At 49.9% G+C, this 22467-nt stretch overlaps 1 protein-coding gene across 3 annotated transcripts in view; it reads left to right on the top strand.

The window, feature by feature from the left end:
• LRGUK (leucine rich repeats and guanylate kinase domain containing) overlaps positions 1-22467 on the top strand; it is a 338728-nt gene that overhangs the window by 283910 nt on the left and 32351 nt on the right. For all 3 annotated transcript variants that reach the window (XM_063926758.1, XM_063926757.1, XM_063926759.1), the window contains 2 exons: positions 2457-2553; positions 20049-20162. In XM_063926758.1, coding sequence (XP_063782828.1) covers positions 2457-2553; positions 20049-20162 — 211 coding nt within the window. The remainder of the gene's footprint in view (positions 1-2456; positions 2554-20048; positions 20163-22467) is intronic.

Genomic DNA, 22467 nt, shown 5'->3' with positions numbered 1-22467 from the left:
ATGGCGGACAGCTTCCCCTTTTTTACACATTATGGCAGACAGCGTCCCCCTTTTTACACATTACGGCAGACAGTGTCCCCTTTTTACACATTACGGCAGACAGAGTGCCCTTTTTACACATTACGACAGACAGCGTCCTCTTTTTTACACATTACGGCAGACAGTGTCCCCTTTTAACACATTACGGCAGACAGCGTCCCATTTATTACACATTACGGCAGACAGCGTCCCATTTTTTGCACATTACGGCAGACAACGTCCCATTTATTACACATTACGGCAGACAGCGTCCCATTTTTTGCACATTATGGCACACAGCGTCCCATTTTTGTTCACATTACGGCAGACAGCGTACCATTTTTTGCACATTACGGCAGACAGCGTACCATTTTTTGCACATTACGGCAGACAGCGTACCATTTTTTGCACATTACGGTAGACAGCGTCCCATTTTTTGCACATTAAGGCAGACCGCGTACCATTTTTTGCATATTACGGCAGACAGCGTCCCAATTTTTGCATATTACGGCAGACAGCGTCCCATTTATTACACATTACGGCAGACAGCGTCCCATTTTTTGCATATTACGGCAGACAGCGTCCCATTTATTACACATTACGGCAGACAGCGTACCATTTTTTACACATTATGGCAAACAGGATAGATAGATAGATAGATTAGGTATACTTACCGTTTCCGCTGGCTCAGGCTCCTCTTGCAGCTTCTGGCAGGGGAGAAGAAGGAGGAGGGGGGGTGGAAGAGGGAGCCGCAGCAGCGCTATGTCATTGGTAGTAGCGCTGCTGCTGCTGCTGGCCCTCTCCTTTACCATAGGCTGCCCTCCGCCGCTGTGAATGCTGGGATGCGCATCCCAGCATTCACAGCAGCGGAGGGCAGCCTATGGTAAAGGAGAGGGCCAGCAGCAGCAGCGCTTCTACCAATGACATAGCGCTGCTGCGGCTCCCTCCTCCACCCCCCCTCCTCCTCCCCCCCCCCCCCCCCCCCCCCCCCCCCGTAGCCGGTGCGCATCCTCTCCTCGGCGGCGGCACACAGCGGCAGCCAGGCGGCATGCAATGAGTCAGTTTGACTCATTACATGCCGCTCTGGCTTTGGTCCCCTTGACAGAGGCGGGCCCCAGTGCAAGGCACTGCCTGCACTGGCGCTAGTTCCGCCTCTGATACTGTAGTAATAACAATGAATTATTGCAGGAAACATGTATGGACAAGGACCAGTAACATTACAGGTTGAACAGCATGCCACCGCAAGGAGAAATGACAATATACAGTATTAGACTTTGACAACACATTTAAATAATTCTTTATTCCTCCTGAAAAGGGATGAAATTAAAAGCTATTGTCTCGTGTATACCTGTATGCCTTTACTATGTCACAGAATAAAGCAATGAAGCTTTGAAAACAGATAAATTATTGCTTATACTACAAAGATATTCCAAAATGGCCTGACAGATTTCTTGGCACCCCTTAGGAAAGATAATAAGTATGTAATTGGATTATAGTGATGTTTCAAACTACTTGTTTTCTCGAATTAGTTCCAATGAGCAGCAGAACATAATAGACCTTTAATGTGGCAGGTTCATCCTTCAGCAGCATAACTATAGCCATTGGCTACACTGTGCCACATATTACTAACGCATGAGACTTTATATATACTGCCCTAGGATATCAGCCATCAAATATATGCATGCTGGACTCAGTACTCCTGTAGAGGAATTTTAAGTACTTTATAAAGGGATTATTCTGTGCCTTTCACTATTGATTGTCCATCATTTGCCATTGTGGACTGTTCATGCCACCAGCGGACCCACTGGGTCACTAAGGAACACAGACCAGATCTCTTGCCTCACAAACAGAAGGGCACTTTATGCATTTACATACTGTTTATAATTTCAAGTGATATTTACGCTGCTCTATCCAATAATATTTTGCTGTTGATTGTCTATGTAAATTGATTTGTTATTTATTCTATTAAACAGTGTTATTTTTGATACATGAGTTGGATTTTTTAACTTTCGAAAAGGCACTACTCATTTTGCTTACAGAATTTTTCTAAAGGGGGAACAGGTTTAACCCCGAGTTAGCAGCCTTCCAATTTTATCCAAACACGGATTGGGCGCTGTATCCATTCTTATTTTGCACTCCCACAACAAGCCCATACAATGGTGCTTCTCCATACATCTGAATAAGCCACTGTGCATCTATGTTGCAGCTCTGTATGTTTGCACCGTGGCCCGCATGCGATATATAAGTTTTAAATGATTTTTGCGCAGTGACAAAACATCACTGCATCACGTTTTATGGACTGTAGTAAAATAGTTACTGCTAACTAATGTTTTCACTATTCTTGCTTCTCTGTATTTTATTTATATGTCTAGTGAATGTTATGTCTTTAAATGGAAATACTGTGGTACAAAGAAACAATGTCCTATTTTACATTGCAGCCCCTGCCATACAACTAGAAATCCATACTTTGGAGAAGAGAAGCGGTTTGATTACCACTTTGTCACAACAGAAATGTTTGAGGATATGACCTGCACTGTAAGAAAATACCAGCCCCATGTTTTGTCTTAAAATTGTTATTTTCTACTATAGGAGTATCACTGTGCACTCGAAAAATGAATTTGATCAAATGTTTAGACAACAATGTGAGCTAGCATCTAACAGTGACTGCTATACATGATGATAAACTGTAATGCAACACCAGCACATATGTAATATCTCTATAAAAGGGTTCGTACCTGAAACTCTGCCGGTCTCGTAATCGGCCGTATCCACTCTTCAACGATGTCTTGGCCAGCGTCTATTCTTCTCCTCACCTGTAAGGCTGGGGCAGAAGGACCAGGAGAACCCCGGAAGGGCAACCCAAACCCAATGTGCTCAAGGACCACGACACATGGAGACGGTGACAACCATTTATTGCACTGACGATATCAGTCACCGCTGTAACTCAATTTTCATTAAACACAGTTGCATAGGTTGAACATTATTACAATATCCTGAGTCTTTCCCTGTCTTATAACAGCATTCACAGTTTTAACACCTTGAAGGTGTAACTTTGACCAAATCAAACAATCAAATACTTCACCCGTACTACCAATCATTTGGAGAATAATGTCCTATTAGGGTAAAGTATGTCCTGGCAGTAACGCGGGAGCCCTCCCTAAACTGTCCACGAGGGGGGCGTTTGCAGCCAATGTCTCTCTAATAGACTGCTTATACTGAAACAGAGGACTTCTAAGGAGACGTCAGTGGACGCAAGGTAAACAGTTGTAAACAGGCATGCAAAACCACTTTCTCCATAATACAGAACAGCAGTAATGTCTCACGGTACCAACCGCATTTGTATCCACAGAAAGGTAAGTCAGTTATCATCCAGTGATATAAACTAGTAAACAGACCAGTTCTGGCTTGCACAGTAAGAACAGGGGTTTGCACAGTCCTGTTACCTTTTGTTGAACTGTGTTGTAACAACCGGGTGCAGTATAAGTGTGAAGGTCATAACATGGACCCGTTAGGAGGCGCTATTACATAGGGCGAGTCTTTGATGGAGCTGTTTAGGGTTAGGGGCGTCCCCCTTTCTGACAGGCGGCAGTTAATGATAACCCTCTACTTTACGTGGAAACATCTATGAAGACCCAGGTACAGTGCTTCTGTACTTGGGGTTCCTGTAACCCGGATAGCTGGGATATTGGGGATAAGTGAGAGTACCTGCGGTATATTCGTTGCTCCTGCTGTCTGCAGCCGTGCTCCCAATCACTGCAGCCTCTCCCGTATGACTGTTATTAGGGGGATCCTCTTCCCACGCGATCTCCCCCCCTTCCGGATCTCGAGCCCTTGTGCCGCGGCGTCTTTGATGTTGGGCAGGTGTCAGGAAGCCTCCGTGACCTGAGCCACCTCCCTCTCTTTTCCACGCAGCGGTGTTGTTCCTTCTCTCCGGCCGTGGCAGGCAGCAGCGATTCCAGCGGGTGGGCGCGCTCTCTTCGTTCCCCTCACACCGCGGTCCTCTCTCTCTCCGTCTTCCCGCCTCTGCCCCGATCTCCTCAGCTCACTGTTCTCTCAGTCTCCTCACTGCCTGCTCACTCTCCTCAGCTCACTGTTCTGCAGGCTGCTGCAGGACAACCCTTTTATAACTTTGCATTCCCAGGAACACATTCTATCTGGGATTTCCCGCTCTTAGTCTGCAAATGGGTGAGTCATGCACTTTGCATTTTGCAGACTGATCTGTATTGCTATGAGCTGTGCTGTTAACTCCTTCTGTGCTGCAAGCTGTAGGCTGCTGGCACAGTGCTTTGCAACTCCAGCAAACATTTTATTTTTTTTAAAGTCATGCTGGCACCTGTATTGCCACAGTTGACTTGGGCTGCAGTTTCAGGGTATCACATGCACCCCAGCTAAAATCTTGCGTGTCCTCACGCCTATGGCAGCAGGCCAAAGTCTCTAATATAAATCTCAATTTAAGCATAACAATAAACAGGTGTAAACAAATCGGATATAAGTATACAGTGGAAACGGTTAACAGTTTACTCCCTATACCTTAAAGGTGGGACGCCCTGGGTGCTGCGTCCCGACCTTCTGGTCTCAACCCCAGGGATGTCGCTCTCGTCAGGAGCGGTAATTAGGCTAGGCCGATCCTGGTCTTCAACAGGCCCATTGAACACCGGGTTTGGCGTTATGGGTGGGGCTGAATGCGGTGGTGGTAGTCCACCCATAAACACTAAAAGCTCCATGGGATCGTGTAAGGGTATGCCCCCTAGGGTCTCCCGTCCCTCTGCCACAGGTGGATCTGCGCTTCTCATTGGTAACTCTACGGTGCAGAGCTTGAGTTGGTCCCTTGGTACCACGCTGACTGGACCTTCCGGGCCCTTACGGATCTTGTAGGTGTGTCGGTCGCCCTCAGGAACACTGATCACGACGTACGGGCAACTTTCCCACATAGCGTCAAGCTTGCTGGTACGGTGATTCCGTTTCTTCCAGACAAGGTCCCCAGTCTTCAGTGCCTCCGGTCGGATGTGGGCATTGTAGTTTATCTCTTGGCGCTGCTGGGCATGCTCAATTCTTTTTATTACAATTTCTCAGGCAGCTTCTATCCTCCGCTGGTGCTCACGGACCCAGTCGGTCTTTGGGTCGATGGGAGGGACCACAGCAGGGGCCAATTCCAGGTCCTGGGGTAATTTGCCTCGTCGGCCGAACATGAGGTAGTACGGTGTGAAGCCGGTAGAGCAATGTTCAGTGTTGTTGCAAAGATAGGTTAATTCGGGGAGTACGGTCGGCCACTTGGTGCGATCTTCTGCCACCAGGCTCCAGGGCATCCCGATGAGGGTCTGGTTAGCTCTTTCTCACAATCCATTCCCCTGTGGGTGATAGGCTGTGGTCCGAGCTTTCCGACAGCCGTAGTAGGAACACAGTTCGTGAAACAACTGCGACTCAAAGGCAGGGCCTTGGTCGGTCAAGATGCAGTCTGGATACCCATAGGGCCTGGCAAAGTGCTTCAAAAACAGTTCAGCAGTGGTTTTTGCAGTGAGGTCTTTAGCCGGGACGGCTACTAGGAATTTACTGTAATGGTCCGTTATTGTAAGGGCATACAGATATCCATTGGTGCTCGGCTCCAATTTCACGTGGTCCAGGGCAACAATTTGCAGTGGATGTTGACTCTTAATGGGATGCAGAGGATCCTTTTGGGTAATGTCGGCCTGCCTTTTCCTTGTGCACGGAACACAGTCGCGGCACCATCTTTCTACATCCTCTCGCATGCCCACCCAGAAATACCGTGTGCGTAGGATAGCTTCAGTCTTTTGTGTGCCGAAGTGCCCGGACTTGTCATGGTAGGCCGTGAGCAGAAGAGCAGCTTGATCTTTGGATACAACCACCTGAGTGACTGGTTGGTGGGTACTTGGATCTATGCTGGTACGCACTAGGATCCCCTCCTCCAAGTGAATGCGGTCCCTATGCCGTAGTAACTTTATCAATTCCGGGTCGGCTTTATCCCGTTGGGCCCGGGTCAATGGGCGCCGCTGGTGCAACAAGGCCACAAGTTCCCTCAGCACTGGATTCTTCCGCTGCTTCTCGCGCCAGTCGACTGTGGGAGCATCCAGTAGGGCATTCTCCACTCGTGGAGGTCCGGTGACGGATAGGGGGTCTGACGTGACCGTTCGTCCCTTTCGAGAGACTTTAAACACTGGGGTTTCGACATCCTCATCCACATCTCTATCTTCCTCTGTAATGTCTACAGTGGGTAATCGGGAGAGGGCATCGGCGTTCCCGTTGGACTTCCCACTTCGGTAGGATACAGTGTACTGGAAATTTGCTAATCAGGATACCCATCTCTGTTCCAGGGCTCCGAGCTTAGCAGTGGACAGATGTGCCAGCGGGTTATTGTCCGTCATGATGACGAACGGCGTGGCGGCCAGATAGTGTTTAAACTTCTCGGTGACGGCCCAGATGAGGGCGAGTAACTCTAGCTTAAATGCGCTGTAATTCTCACAGTTACGCTCGGTCTTGCGGAGGCCCCGGCTGGCGTATGCGATCACTCTTTCCCGCCCGTCCTGCACCTGGGAGAGTACGGCCCCTAAACCCCGGTGACTAGCGTCTGTGTAAACTTGAAATGGTTGTTCATAATCGGGATAGGCCAACAACGGGGCTTTGATTAAGGACGTCTTCAACCGATGAAAGGCTCGCTGCTGTTCCTCTCCCCAACATACCAGGGATAACCCTCTTCGCTCATGACCCGATTGGCCTCTGAGTAATTCGTGCAACGGGGCTGCCACTGCGGCAAATTGTTCAATGAAGCGTCGATAGTACCCCACAAATCCCAAATAGCTTCGGACATCTCTGACGGTCTTGGGGACTGGCCAGTCCTGAACGACTCTGATCTTCTCTGGATCGGGCATCACGCCCTCAGCGCTGACGACATGCCCCAGATACTGGACCTTGGGCTTGAGCAGGTGACATTTGCTCGGTTTAAGCTTCAGGCCGCAGTGGATCAACTGTTGGAACACTTCTTCCAAATGTCGCAGATGGTCCTCATAGTTTCTGGAGAAGATTATCACATCGTCGAGGTACAGCAGGACCATCTCGAAGTTGCGGTGTCCGAGACAATGCTCCATGACACGTTGGAAGGTGGCCGGGGCGTTGCAGAGTCCAAATGGCATCCTTAAGAATTCGAATAAGCCCATTGGCGTAGTGAAGGCCGTCTTCTCAATGTCTTCAGGGGCCATTTGGACCTGCCAGTAGCCGCTGGTGAGGTCCAGTGTGGAGAAATACGCCGCCGTCTTCAAGGCTGTCAGAGATTCTTCGATTCGGGGAAGCGGATAGGCGTCCTCTTGAGTTGCAGCATTGAGCCTGCGATAATCTACGCAGAAGCGCAGGCTACCGTCCTTCTTCTTTACTATCACCAGTGGAGCGGCCCATGGGCTGTGGCTTTCGCGGATGACTCCAGCCTCTTTCATTTCCGCAATCATGTTCCTCACTGGCTGGTACATAGTTGGGGGGAGGGGCCGGTGGCGTTCCTTGATAGGAGGGGTTGTCCCGGTGGGAATGTGATGATACACTTCATCCGCTTGACCAAAATCCGAAGGGTGTTGGCTGAATGCAGCAATGTTGCGTCGCACCAGCTGTAATATTCCATCTCTTTGGTCAGTGGGGGTGTCAACATCGCCAATCTGGATCTCGGCCCACCATGGGGGTTCTTCCTCAGCCGCCGACTTTTCGCCATCTGCCGCTCCTGATTAAGCCATGGTTACCCCCTGTCTCACGATGTCTTGGAAGTCGATCCAACTGACCTTCGCCACCGGACAATACTTGTAGAGTCTGATGGCATACGAGTGTGGGTTCAGAAGACGGACTGGTACCCTCCCATGTACCACCTTGGCTAGTGTCCTCGCCACAGCGAACGGCTGTTGTCCGTCCCGGTCACAGGGTTCCACCAGAGCCTCGTAGTTTCTTCCCCCCGGACCAATTCTCGTTTTGCACCACACCACTTGCTCCGAATTCGGTTTCAACAGAACAGGTTGGCGGTCGGTGATTCGGGCTTTTCCAATCTCACCCTGACCATTAATGAATTTCCTTCAGCCCTCTAGTACTTTGACGGTCTGCTGCAGGGCCTTTCGCTCCTTAGGGGTCGCGGTCTTCATCTCGTGTTGCAGGGCTTCTACTAGTTCCTCTGGACAGTTTCGCAGAATGTTCATGCCTAGGATCACGGGTGGCAAGTGTGCGTTGGGCGCAGTGGTGATGAGGTATCCTTGGCGGGTCAAGGCGGCGTTTCCTACTTCCTCGTCGGCTTCCCAGTAGCCTTGGAAGGCGATGGGTTGTCCATTGCTGGCTAGCAAGTGGAGCCATGTAGTGGGTGGGGACACAATGGTAGCTTCGTCCCAGTGTTGGAGGAACTCCGTGAATCGGATTGTAGAGACTTGTGAGCCCGTATCTAAGAGAGCTGGTATTTCGATCCCATTGATGCGGATGTTCAGGTGAGGGCACTCTCCTACATACTGGGGCCACCAATCCCGCGATGGCGGACCTGTCAGTGGTTCTCATCTCGAGGGTCGGTCCCTCGCCTCGGGGTCCCCCCGTTTAAAGGGTCAAGTGGGCAGTTCCGTTCGATGTGTCCGCTCTGGTGACATCCCCTACAAATCGGTCGACCCTGTGGGTCAAACCGATCGGTAGGCCTTCGGCCTGACTCCCTCGTGACCTCCCATCGAGGGTGGCGTCTTCCACCGCGTTCTTGACGCCCTTCTCTGCGTCGGCTTCCACTTGGTTCTTTGCCAAGTTCTTCCAGCTTCTGGCTCATCCGAGACAGGCTGAGCGTCACTTCTGACATCTGTCGGTTAAGGGTTTCGATAGGATCTGGCCCTGTTGGGGCCTGTGCCTGCTGAAGGACTGCCCCCGCTCGGGTAGTGGTGTCTACATTCTTGTACGAAGGGGTGCTCTGGAGGCTTTCTTCGTCCACTTTCCTTGGTGTCTCGTCGTCTTCAGCCTCGTTGCCCTGATTCATTCCTAAGATCTGTAGAACATCTTCTTTAAATGCAGAGAAGGAACTGTCCGGTTTTTGGCGTTTCCACATTCGTAATTGTGACCGAATCGCTTCACCTTGTGCTCCTTCCATAAATAAATTAATTAGGGTGTCATCGGTCAGTCCGGCATCCAGTGGATCTAGTGTTCGTACAGCCCTCAAGGCTTCCAGTAGGCCTAGTGCAAACTCCCGTAGAGATTCGCCTGGTCGTTGCTTTCTTGCGTACAGACGGCTCTTTGGTTCTGCTACCGTTCTGCATTCAAATATGTTCCTCAATTTCTGGAGTATACAATCTGCACTCTTCTTCTCCATATCCTCCCATGCTTCTACCTCCCTCAGTGCTGGGCCGGTTAATTGCCCCTTCAGGATCTCTACTTTTTGTTCTTCCGTGAGCGTATATAGGCGGAACATGGAGAGCATTTTGTCTTTGAATGCTTTGAAAGTACTTGAGCCAGGGACTTGTTTTCCTGCATATGTCGGCAACCATGAGGCCCCAAAGTAATATGGCATGGTGATCGGTGATGCCGTTGTCCCTGTCGGATTTCCGGGTGCCGCTGGTGGTTGTCCCTGTGCCGAGGACGACTCCGGAACATCTGGGTTTGACATCTTGAAACGATCCTGTTCGCGGACGCCAAGTGTAATATCTCTATAAAAGGGTTCGTACCTGAAACTCTGCCGGTCTCATTATCGGCCGTATCCACTCTTCAACGATGTCTTGGCCAGCGTCTATTCTTCTCACCTGTAAGGCTGGGGCAGAAGGACCAGGAGAACCCCGGAAGGGCAACCCAAACCCAATGTGCTCAAGGACCACGACACATGGAGACGGTGACAACCATTTATTGCACTGACGATATCAGTCACCGCTGTAACTCAATTTTCATTAAACACAGTTGCATAGGTTGAACATTATTACAATATCCTGAGTCTTTCCCTGTCTTATAACAGCATTCACAGTTTTAACACCTTGAAGGTGTAACTTTGACCAAATCAAACAATCAAATACTTCACCCGTACTACCAATCATTTGGAGAATAATGTCCTATTAGGGTAAAGTATGTCCTGGCAGTAACGCGGGAGCCCTCCCTAAACTGTCCACGAGGGGGGCGTTTGCAGCCAATGTCTCTCTAATAGACTGCTTATACTGAAACAGAGGACTTCTAAGGAGGCGTCAGTGGACGCAAGGTAAACAGTTGTAAACAGGCATGCAAAACCACTTTCTCCATAATACAGAACAGCAGTAATGTCTCACGGTACCAACCGCATTTGTATCCACAGAAAGGTAAGTCAGTTATCATCCAGTGATATAAACTAGTAAACAGACCAGTTCTGGCTTGCACAGTAAGAACAGGGGTTTGCACAGTCCTGTTACCTTTTGTTGAACTGTGTTGTAACAACCGGGTGCAGTATAAGTGTGAAGGTCATAACATGGACCTGTTAGGAGGCGCTATTACATAGGGCGAGTCTTTGATGGAGCTGTTTAGGGTTAGGGGCGTCCCCCTTTCTGACAGGCGGCAGTTAATGATAACCCTCTACTTTACGTGGAAACATCTATGAAGACCCAGGTACAGTGCTTCTGTACTTGGGGTTCCTGTAACCCGGATAGCTGGGATATTGGGGATAAGTGAGAGTACCTGCGGTATATTCGTTGCTCCTGCTGTCTGCAGCCGTGCTCCCAATCACTGCAGCCTCTCCCGTATGACTGTTATTAGGGGGATCCTCTTCCCACGCGATCTCCCCCCCTTCCGGATCTCGAGCCCTTGTGCCGCGGCGTCTTTGATGTTGGGCAGGTGTCAGGAAGCCTCCGTGACCTGAGCCACCTCCCTCTCTTTTCCACGCAGCGGTGTTGTTCCTTCTCTCCGGCCGTGGCAGGCAGCAGCGATTCCAGCGGGTGGGCGCGCTCTCTTCGTTCCCCTCACACCGCGGTCCTCTCTCTCTCCGTCTTCCCGCCTCTGCCCCGATCTCCTCAGCTCACTGTTCTCTCAGTCTCCTCACTACCTGCTCACTCTCCTCAGCTCACTGTTCTGCAGGCTGCTGCAGGACAACCCTTTTATAACTTTGCATTCCCAGGAACACATTCTATCTGGGATTTCCCGCTCTTAGTCTGCAAATGGGTGAGTCATGCACTTTGCATTTTGCAGACTGATCTGTATTGCTATGAGCTGTGCTGTTAACTCCTTCTGTGCTGCAAGCTGTAGGCTGCTGGCACAGTGCTTTGCAACTCCAGCAAACATTTTATTTTTTTTAAAGTCATGCTGGCACCTGTAGTGCCACAGTTGATTTGGGCTGCAGTTTCAGGGTATCACACATACTGTATAAACATTTCTTAATATCTTACTTATCAACATAATGGGGTATATTTACTAAGCCGCGATTTTCAGAGCTGCCACGCCTTTAGTGGTATCTGCCGCTGTAGTTCAAGTGGCAATAATATTACATACAAACCCGCCTGGTTATTATTATCCCTTTTAAATCTAGCAGGAAACATCGTTGAAGATGCGACGGCTTTGTAAAGTGCAGATCAGTTACCACTGTGCCTTAGGACCTGATTCAGAGATGCGCATGTACTCCCTGAGCTGCAGCCGGATTGATGCGTTCTGGGAGTATCAGAGCAAGGATGGGTGTTCCCGAAATTTTCTGTGGGTATCAGGGCCTGCATCAGTTGACGCAGAATTCCTGGCCCCAGCGACGTGAATAACGTCATCGGACACAGAAGCGGATTACACAAGCATGAAGGATCCGTCTATTTACACAAGATGCTTCCTGCTGCCTTTGTCCAAAGATGCAGCTACTGTATGAACTGTGTCCATCTCTGAATCAGGCCCTCAGTTCAGAAACAGTGTGTGCCGTAACCAGGGCCGGTTCTAGCCCTTTTGGTCAGTTACGCTCCCTGTAGAGTTGTGCCCCCATTTGTGCCCCCTGTAGGAGTAGCGCCGCTTACACAAAAAAATAAAATAATACTTACTATCCCCGCTCCTGATTCCCGACCGCTGCAGACCTCCGCCGGCGCTACTCCTCTCCTCGGATCTATGGGAGAGACGTCATGACGTCTCTCCCATAGAACAGCGTAGATAGACACTAGAGGTCAATTATGACCCCTAGCGTCTGTGTCAGTCCCACAGTGGTGTGCGCGATGATGTCATCGCGCACCGCACAGCATAGGTCCTCTCCACATAGGGGAAACTAGATGGGTAGCGTCTAGTTCCCTTCACAGCGGGGGACACAGCGGGGGGCACAGTGGTGGATCTTGCCATGGTGCGGCGCCCTCCGGAAAGGCGGCGCCCTGGGCAAAAGTCCTGCTTGCCCGTGGCAAGATCCGCTACTCGCCATAACCGAGAATTACCAAATTGTTGCACAAATAAACATTAACTCTCACTACTAAATGGTGTATACAAACTGTCCAACCTATTCAATTTGGCTGCCGTTATTCTGACAAGTCAGCAATTACGACTTGTTGGAAAACACATGGATCGGCGGAATAGCCGCGGATCCACGTGTTTTGTCAGAATCGTAGCCAAATCCAACAGGTTTTAGCCCAGTTTCCGACAATGTCAATCCAACATTAAAAAAAGTCGGATTGGCATTGTCGGGAACGGCCAAATCCGACAGGATTTAAATACTCAATTGAATACTCAAATGTCCGATCCTTTCCATTGGAAAGGATCCAACATTGATTGAATATACCATTAAGGCGTTGTTTTTTTTTGCAGAAGCAGTTCTCCTAAGTAGTACCCACACAGTACCACACTGTACCTTGCTTTTCTCTGACGTCCTAAGTGGATGCTGGGACTCCGTAAGGACCATGGGGAACAGCGGCTCCGCAGGAGACTAGGCACAACTATAAAGAAAGCTTTAGGTCTAACTGGTGTGCACTGGCTCCTCCCACTATGACCCTCCTCCAGACTTCAGTTAGAATCTTGTGCCCGGCTGAGCTGGATGCACACTAGGGGCTCTCCTGAGCTCCTAGAAAGAAAGTATATTTAGGTTTTTTATTTTACAGTGAGATCTGCTGGCAACAGACTCACTGCAGCGAGGGACTAAGGGGAGAAGAAGCGAACCTACCTAACAGGTGGTAGTTTGGGCTTCTTAGGCTACTGGACACCATTAGCTCCAGAGGGATCGACCGCAGGACCCGACCTTGGTGTTCGTTCCCGGAGCCGCGCCGCCGTCCCCCTTACAGAGCCAGAAGCATTATTTATTTATTTATTTTCATGAAGAGGTCTGGAAAATCGGCGGCAGAAGACTTCGGTCTTCACCAAGGTAGCGCACAGCACTGCAGCTGTGCGCCATTGCTCCTCATGTACACCTCACACTCCGGTCACTGATGGGTGCAGGGCGCTGGGGGGGGGGGGCGCCCTGAGGACAATATATGACACCTTGGCTGGCAAATCTACATCATATATAGTCCTAGAGGCTATATAGATGTAAAAATACCCCTGCCAGTATTCCAGAAAAAGCGGGAGAAGTCCGCCGAAAGAGGGGCGGGGCCATCTCCCTCAGCACACTGGCGCCATTTTTCCCTCACAGCTCCGCTGGAAGGAAGCTCCCTGGCTCTCCCCTGCAGTCTGAACTACAGAAGGGTAAAAAAGAGAGGGGGGGCACTAAATTTAGGCGCAGGATATATATATATATATATATATATATATATATATTGATATATAAAAATCAGCTATAAGGGAAAACACTCATTTATAGTGGGATGCCTGTGTTATATAGCGCTCTGGTGTGTGCTGGCATACTCTCTCTCTGTCTCCCCAAAGGGCTTTGTGGGGTCCTGTCCTCTGTCAGAGCATTCCCTGTGTGTTTGTGGTGTGTCAGTACGGCTGTGTCGACATGTTTGATGAGGAGGCTTATGTGGAGGCGGAGCAGATGCCTGTAAATGTGATGTCACCCCCTGCGGGGTCGACACCTGAGTGGATGGTGCTGTGGAAGGAATTACGCGACAGTGTCGACTCCTTGCATAAAAGGTTTGACGACATACCTAATGTGGGACAGCCGGCTTCTCAGCCTGTGCCTGCCCAGGCGTCTCAAAAGCCATCAGGGGCTCTAAAACGCCCGCTACCTCAGATGGCAGACACAGATGTCGACACGGATACTGACTCCAGTGTCGACGACGATGAGACTAATGTAATTTCCAGTAGGGCCACACGTTACATGATTGAGGCAATGAAAAATGTGTTGCACATTTCTGATGTTACCCCCGGTACCACAAAAAAGGGTATAATGTTTGGTGAGAAAAAACTACCAGTAGCTTTTCCTCCATCTGAGGAGTTAAATGAAGTGTGTGAAGAAGCGTGGGCTTCCCCTGATAAAAAGCTGGTAATTTCTAAGAGGTTACTAATGGCGTACCCTTTCCCGCCAGAGGATAGGTCACGCTGGGAAACATCCCCTAGGGTGGATAAAGCGCTCACACGCTTGTCAAAGAAGGTGGCACTACCGTCTCCGGATACGGCCGCCCTGAAGGAATCTGCTGATAGAAAGCAGGAGGCTATCCTGAAATCTATATATACACACACAGGTGTTATACTGAGACCGGCTATTGCTTCAGCCTGGATGTGCAGTGCTGCTGTTGCATGGTCAGATTCCCTGTCAGAAAATATAGATACCCTAGACAGGGACACTATATTGCTAACCGTAGAGCATATAAAAGACGCACTTTTATACATGAGGGATGCACAGAGGGATATTTGCCGGCTGGCATCCAAAATTAGTGCAATGTCCATTTCTGCCAGGAGAGGGTTATGGACTCGGCAGTGGACAGGAGATGCAGATTCCAAAAGACACATGGAAGTTCTGCCTTATAAGGGTGAGGAGTTGTTCGGGGATGGTCTCTCGGACCTCGTTTCCACAGCAACAGCTGGGAAGTCTACATTTTTACCCCATGTTCCCTCACAACCAAAGAAAGCACCGTATTATCAGGTACAGTCCTTTCAGCCCAATAGGGGCAAGCGGGTTAAAGGCGCGTCATTTCTGCCCAGAGGCAGAGGTAGGGGAAAGAAGCTGCAGCATACAGCCAGTTCCCAGGAGCAAAAGTCCTCCCCCGCTTCCTCTAAGTCCACAGCATGACGCTGGGGCTCCACAGGCGGAGCCGGGTACGGTGGGTGCCCGTCTCAAATATTTCAGCAATCAGTGGGCTCGCTCACGGGTGGATCCCTGGATTTTTCAGATAGTATCTCAGGGGTACAAGCTGGAATTCGAGACGTCTCCTCCCCGCCGTTTCCTCAAATCTGCCTTGCCAACCACTCCCTCAGGCAGGGAGGCAGTGTTACAGGCAATTCACAAGCTGTATTCACAACAGGTGATAGTAAAGGTACCCCTACTTCAACAAGGAAGGGGTTACTATTCCACAATGTTTGTGGTACCGAAACCGGACGGTTCGGTGAGACCCATTTTAAATTTGGAATCCTTGAACACATATATAAAAAAATTCAAGTTCAAGATGGAATCGCTCAGGGCGGTTATTGCAAGCCTGGACGAGGGGGATTACATGGTATCACTGGACATCAAGGATGCTTACCTGCATGTCCCCATTTACCATCCTCACCAGGAGTACCTCAGATTTGTGGTACAGGATTGTCATTACCAATTCCAGACGTTGCCGTTCGGTCTATCCACGGCTCCGAGGGTCTTTACCAAGGTAATGGCCGAAATGATGATACTCCTTCGAAAGAAGGGAGTTTTAATTATCCCGTACTTGGACGATCTCCTGATAAAGGCGAGGTCCAGAGAGCAGTTGTTGGTCGGGGTAGCACTATCTCGGGAAGTGCTACAACAGCACGGCTGGATTCTAAACATTCCAAAGTCACAGCTGGTCCCTACGACACGTCTACTGTTCCTGGGGATGGTTCTGGACACAGAACAGAAAAAAGTGTTTCTCCCGGAGGAGAAGGCCAAGGAGCTGTCATCTCTAGTCAGAGGCCTCCTAAAACCAAAACAGGTGTCGGTGCATCACTGCACGCGGATCCTGGGAAAAATGGTAGCTTCCTACGAAGCGATTCCATTCGGCAGGTTTCATGCAAGAACCTTTCAGTGGGACCTGTTGGACAAGTGGTCCGGATCGCATCTTCAGATGCATCGATTGATAACCCTGTCTCTAAGGACAAGGGTGTTCTCTGCTGTGGTGGCTGCAGAGTGCTCATCTTCAAGAGGGCCGCAGATTCGGCATACAGGACTGGGTCCTGGTGACCACGGATGCCAGCCTTCGGGGCTGGGGGGCAGTCACACAGGGAAGAAACTTCCAAGGACTATGGTCAAGTCAGGAGACTTCCCTGCACATAAATATTCTGGAACTAAGGGCCATTTACAATGCCCTAAGTCAGGCGAAACCCCTGCTTCAAAACCAGCCGGTACTGATCCAGTCAGACAACATCACGGCGGTCGCCCATGTAAACCGACAGGGCGGCACGAGAAGCAGGACGGCGATGGCAGAAGCCACAAGGATTCTCCGAAGGGCGGAAAATCACGTGTTAGCACTGTCAGCAGTGTTCATTCTGGGAGTGGACAACTGGGAAGCAGACTTCCTCAGCAGGCACGACCTCCACCCGGGAGAGTGGGGACTTCACCCAGAAGTCTTCCAAATGATTGTAAACCGTTGGGAAAGGCCACAGGTGGACATGATGGCGTCCCGCCTAAACAAAAAGCTAGAAAAGTATTGCGCCAGGTCAAGAGACCCGCAGGCGATAGCTGTGGACGCTCTAGTGACACCGTGGGTGTACCGGTCGGTTTATGTGTTCCCTCCTCTTCCTCTCATACCAAAGGTACTGAGAAGAGGAGTAAGAACTATACTCATTGTTCCGGATTGGCCAAGAAGAGCTTGGTACCCGGAACTTCAAGAAATGATCTCAGAGGATCCATGGCCTCTACCGCTCAGACAAGACCTGCTGCTGCAGGGGCCCTGTCTGTTCCAAGACTTACCGCGGCTGCATTTGACGGCATGGCGGTTGAACACCGGATCCTGAAGGAAAAGGGCATTCCGGAGGAAGTCATTCCTACGCTGATTAAGGCTAGGAAAGAAGTAACCGCAAACCATTATCACTGCATATGGCGAAAATATGTTGCGTGGTGTGAGGCCAGGAAGGCCCCAACGGAGGAATTTCAGCTGGGCCGTTTCCTGCACTTCCTACAGTCAGGGGTGACTATGGGCCTCAAATTGGGTTCCATTAAGGTCCAGATTTCGGCTCTATCGATTTTCTTCCAGAGAGAACTGGCTTCACTACCTGAAGTTCAGACTTTTGTTAAGGGAGTGCTGCATATTCAGCCCCCTTTTGTGCCTCCAGTGGCACCTTGGGATCTCAACGTGGTGTTGGATTTCCTAAAGTCACATTGGTTTGAGCCACTGAAAACCGTGGATTTGAAATATCTCACGTGGAAAGTGGTCATGTTGTTGGCATTGGCTTCGGCCAGGCGTGTATCAGAATTGGCGGCTTTGTCACATAAAAGCCCTTATCTGATTTTCCATATGGATAGGGCAGAATTGAGGACTCGTCCCCAGTTTCTCCCTAAAGTGGTATCAGCGTTTCATCTGAACCAACCTATTGTGGTGCCTGCGGCTACAAAAGACATGGAGGCTTCCAAGTTGTTGGACGTAGTCAGGGCCCTGAAAATATATGTTTCCAGGACAGCTGGAGCCAGAAAGACTGACTCGCTATTTATCCTGTATGCGCCCAACAAGTTGGGTGCACCTGCTTAAAAGCAGACTATTGCTCGCTGGATCTGTAGTACGATTCAGCTTGCACATTCTGCGGCTGGACTGCCGCATCCTAAATCAGTGAAAGCCCATTCCACGAGGAAGGTGGGCTCTTCTTGGGCGGCTGCCCGAGGGGTCTCGGCTCTTCAACTTTGCCGAGCAGCTACTTGGTCGGGGTCAAACACGTTTGCTAAATTCTACAAGTTTGACACCCTGGCTGAGGAGGACCTAGAGTTTGCCCATTCGGTGCTGCAGAGTTATCCGCACTCTCCCGCCCGTTTGGGAGCTTTGGTATAATCCCCATGGTCCTTACGGAGTCCCAGCATCCACTTAGGACGTCAGAGAAAATAAGAATTTACTCACCGGTAATTCTATTTCTCGTAGTCCGTAGTGGATGCTGGGCGCCCATCCCAAGTGCGGATTGTCTGCAATACTTGTATATAGTTATTGCTTAACTAAAAGGTTATTGTTGAGCCATCTGTTGAGAGGCTCAGTTGTTATCATACTGTTAACTGGGTATTGTATCACGAGTTATACGGTGTGATTGGTGTGGCTGGTATGAGTCTTACCCGGGATTCAAAATCCTTCCTTCTTGTGTCAGCTCTTCCGGGCACAGTATCCTAACTGAAGTCTGGAGGAGGGTCATAGTGGGAGGAGCCAGTGCACACCAGTTAGACCTAAAGCTTTCTTTATAGTTGTGCCCAGTCTCCTGCGGAGCCGCTGTTCCCCATGGTCCTTACGGAGTCCCAGCATCCACTACGGACTACGAGAAATAGAATTACCGGTGAGTAAATTCTTATTTTTTCAGAATTCTTTCCAGTTTGTAAAACATAATAAAAAATACAGGTGGAGATGTATGAAGCAGTGAAAAGAATGGAGAAGTGTGCCAGTGGAGAAGTTGGCAACCAATCAGCTTCTACATATAATTTTATAGGAAATGCAGTCAGCATACCGATAGTCGGTATTCCTGCTGTCACAATACCGCCACCGTAATCCCGAAAGGGCCACCATACCTCCGCCGGTATATCGGCGAGGTAGGCAATTTACCCTCTGTCAGTGTCCACGAGGGTGTGGCTCGCCACCGAGCCGGCAGCATGGTGAGCGCAGCCAGCATTCCGCTGCTCGGGATGCCGATGTCGGATACATTTCGAGTGCAAAAAAGCTGTGTCCCCCCCCCCCCCCCCTGTGTAATTACATAAGTGATGTGGCGCATTTTTGTTTGAATTGGTCACGAGAGAAGAAGTAAACAATGACACAAAAGATGAATAAGTACTTAACTCTCTCAACTAAAGGTAGGTACACACTAGGCAATGTGCTCGGTGAGCGATGTCGCCTAGTGTTTCCCCTCCAGGCCCGGGGCGCCCGATGGCGGGCATACACACTCTGCGATATCGCACAGTGACATCATGCCACGGCTGGTCGGAGCATACAGTTTTGGACGATGAGTCCAAATTGAGCTGCATGCACGATCGAAACAGAGCGTCGTTAATGTCCCGCTGGGCCACGCATCGCTCGTCGTCAGATGCATACACACTGGGCGATATGCTGTAGTAAATTATATCGCTCAGGAGGGGAAATGAGTGATAAAGTTTACTATATCGCTAAGTGTGTGTGCACCTAAAGGGTGACAAACCCCCCCTCCCCCCTTCCTTTAAAGCTACTCTGGGGGAGAGCAGGGGATTTGTGACCCCTAGTCTTTCTAGTTCATTATTGCTTAAAGTAAAATTAAAGTTCAATAGAAAAAAATATTCTGCAAACAAAAGGCATTCTAATTTGAAAGACAATACATTGCTCTTTAAAATGATGGTGTCTCTATTCATTTAAAGCAGGGGGGGTGAAATGTCAGTACCCCCATTTCTCCAGTCTACGTCACTGCTATTTATTGCTGCTGTACAAAGTGATCCTGAAATCAGTGGCAGCATACTTACCTACTTTAAATAGCTCCTCTCCGGGAGAAGCCCGGAGAAGAGACGCTGCAGGAGACTTCAGAGAGCGGGGTCGGGCTGTGACATCATCAAGCAATTTGCGTGTTAACCCCTTCCTCACTCCACGGACCAGGAGAGTATATATCACTAGGATGCTAGCAGGATGCGGGAGACCTGCCTACTCTTCCGGGGGTGCGGGGGGCTACCCCCCAAAACGGGAGCCTCCCACAGCTTCTGGGAGAGTAGGCAAGTATGAGTAACAGTCTTTTTGAAATGTAGCGTGTATCTCATACATACACTGACAGAATACTTCCAGTCTCATCTTCACCAATTCAACACACCTGTGTAAGAGATTTAGGTGAATGTCTTACTACCTCCAGTACTATGACTGATATGTACTAACACATCTATCTTGTCTCAGGGACAGTTTCTCCTAACTATGAAATACAGTGGTCACTACTATGGCCTGACCAGAGAGGCTGTGGAATCAGTTGCAAGAGAAGGTCTTGCCTGCTGCACCCACATGGAAATAGAGGTACGTCCAGCTACATCTCCCTTATAGTGTCATTAAAATCAGGGGTGTAGCCAGTACTTTGTGGGCCCTATAGAAACATTCCTGCCGCAGTTTATAATTTCATGCCCCATAATATTGTCCTAGTTTATTTTATGAACCATAGTAGCGTCTTAGTTAACACTGGGGATCATTCCGAGTTGATCGCTCGCTGCAGATTTTCACAACGCAGCGATCAGGTATACAAACAGCAAAACTGCGCATGTGCACGCGCGTCGTACGGGTACAAAGAGCATCGTTGCTGTGCAATGGATCTAGCAAAGAATCCATTCGCACAGCCGAACGTAAGGAGATTGACAGAAAGAGGGCGTTTATGGGTGTCAACTGACCGGTTTCTGGGAGTGGTAGGGAAAACGCAGGCGTGTCCGGGCGTTTGCAGGGCGGGTGTCTGACGTCAATTCCGGCACTAAAAAGACTGACGTGATCGCAAGCGCTGAGTAAGTCCAGAGCTAAACTGGTTTTTGCTGAGCTCAGCTGCACAGGCGTTCGCACTCTTGCAAAGCGAAAATACACTCCCCCGTGGGCGGTGACAATGCGTTTGCACGGCTGCTAAAAGTAGCTAGCGAGCGATCAACTCGGAATGACCCCCATTATGTCACATTGTATGGCTGCCAGTACACACTGGGGTAGATGTACTACAGCGACACATATTGTACTGCTGTAGCTTTTCCTGGTTCTCCTTACTGATGCGAAGCAGGAAGGTACATGAATGAGATGTAAGAACATCTTGTTTGCCCCTCCGGTGATCTCCGCTAGTGTTAGTGCTTAGAGTTAACTCTGTGTCTCTCCCTTTGGCCGGCTCTTCTCGTGAGATCTCACATGCTGCCCGATGCTGGCACCCACCACAGCCAGGGACAGAGCTGTCCCTGTGTGTAGATAGAGCAACGACACCTGCAGCCCTGTCATACGACACTCACCGCCACTGCAATACACTGGGATATGTATTACATGTAATACATAACATTGCCGTAACTAGACATTTTAGCGCTGTGTGCAAGAAACAGCATCGCCCACCCCCCAAAAAAAAATATAGAACAGGGCCAATATGCGCCATAGGCGTGCGTAAAACATATAGGGGCGTGGCTTCATAGGGAAGAGGCATGGCCACGTAGCTCTCTTTTACACAGTACGGCAGGCAGAGCACCCTTTTACACAGTACGGCAGCCACAGTCCCCTTTTACACATTAGACAGGTAGAGTCCCCCTTGTTTACACATTACGGCAAGTAGAGTCCCCCTTGTTTACACATTACAGCAGGCAGAGTCCCCCTTGTTTACACATTACGGTAGCAGGGTCCCCCTTGATATCACATTACGGCTGCAGGATCCTCCTTGTTTACACATTATGGCAGCAGGATCCCCCTTGTTTACACATTACGGCAGCAGGGTCCCCCTTGTTTACACATTACGCCAGCAGGGCCCCCCTTGTTTACACATTATGCCAGCATGGTCCCCCTTGAATTCACATTACGGCAGCAGGATCCCCCTTGATTACACATTAGGCAGCAGGATCCCCTTTGTTTACACATTACGGCAGCAGGGTCCCCCTTGTTTACACATTACGGCAGCAGGGTCCCCCTTGTTTACACATTACGGCAGCAGGGTCCCCCTTGATTACACATTACGGCAGCAGGATCCCCCTTGATTACACATTACGGCAGCAGGATCCCCCTTGTTTACACATTAGTCAGCAGAGTCTCCCATTGTGTGTGTGTGTGTGTGTGTGTGTGTGTGTGTGTGTGTGTGTGTGTGTCTGTGTATCTGTTGGGGCGATGCTGCATCCAGGACTTCTTTCCAGCTGCTCACAGTCCCTTGTCCAGTGCAGCAGCGGCGGTTCTCACTGGCGGCGTCTCTTATACAGGAGACGCCGGCTGAAGGAGCGCTCGGTGCTCCCTCTCCATTTCACAGGCAGCGGCAGGGCTCACTGGTGGCGTCTCATATACAGGAGATACCGGCTGAAGGAGCGCTTGGCACTCCCTCTCCATTTCACAGGCAGCGGCAGGGCTCACAGGCACCATCAGTAGAGACAGCGGCGTCTCATATAATGGAGCAGGCAGCTGAAGGACAGAGGCGGCTGCGGAGCTCACAGGCGGCATTACCGCGGATGACGGGCTGTGTGGAACACCAAATGGCGCACTTCCCGTCCCTCACAGAGGCGGTGGCTGGAGCTAGGCGCTGGAGGACAGCCTAAATTACACTTGTCTATCACTGACTTACACGGCCGTACGTAGGTGTGTGCTGCCAGATGGTGCGCCTTCACTGTACTTGCGC

This window comes from Pseudophryne corroboree, chromosome 6, assembly GCF_028390025.1.
Source record: "Pseudophryne corroboree isolate aPseCor3 chromosome 6, aPseCor3.hap2, whole genome shotgun sequence".
NCBI lineage: Eukaryota > Metazoa > Chordata > Amphibia > Anura > Myobatrachidae > Pseudophryne > Pseudophryne corroboree.
The sequence above is the reverse complement of the archived record's forward strand: the minus strand, read 5'-3'. Positions and strand labels throughout refer to the sequence as shown.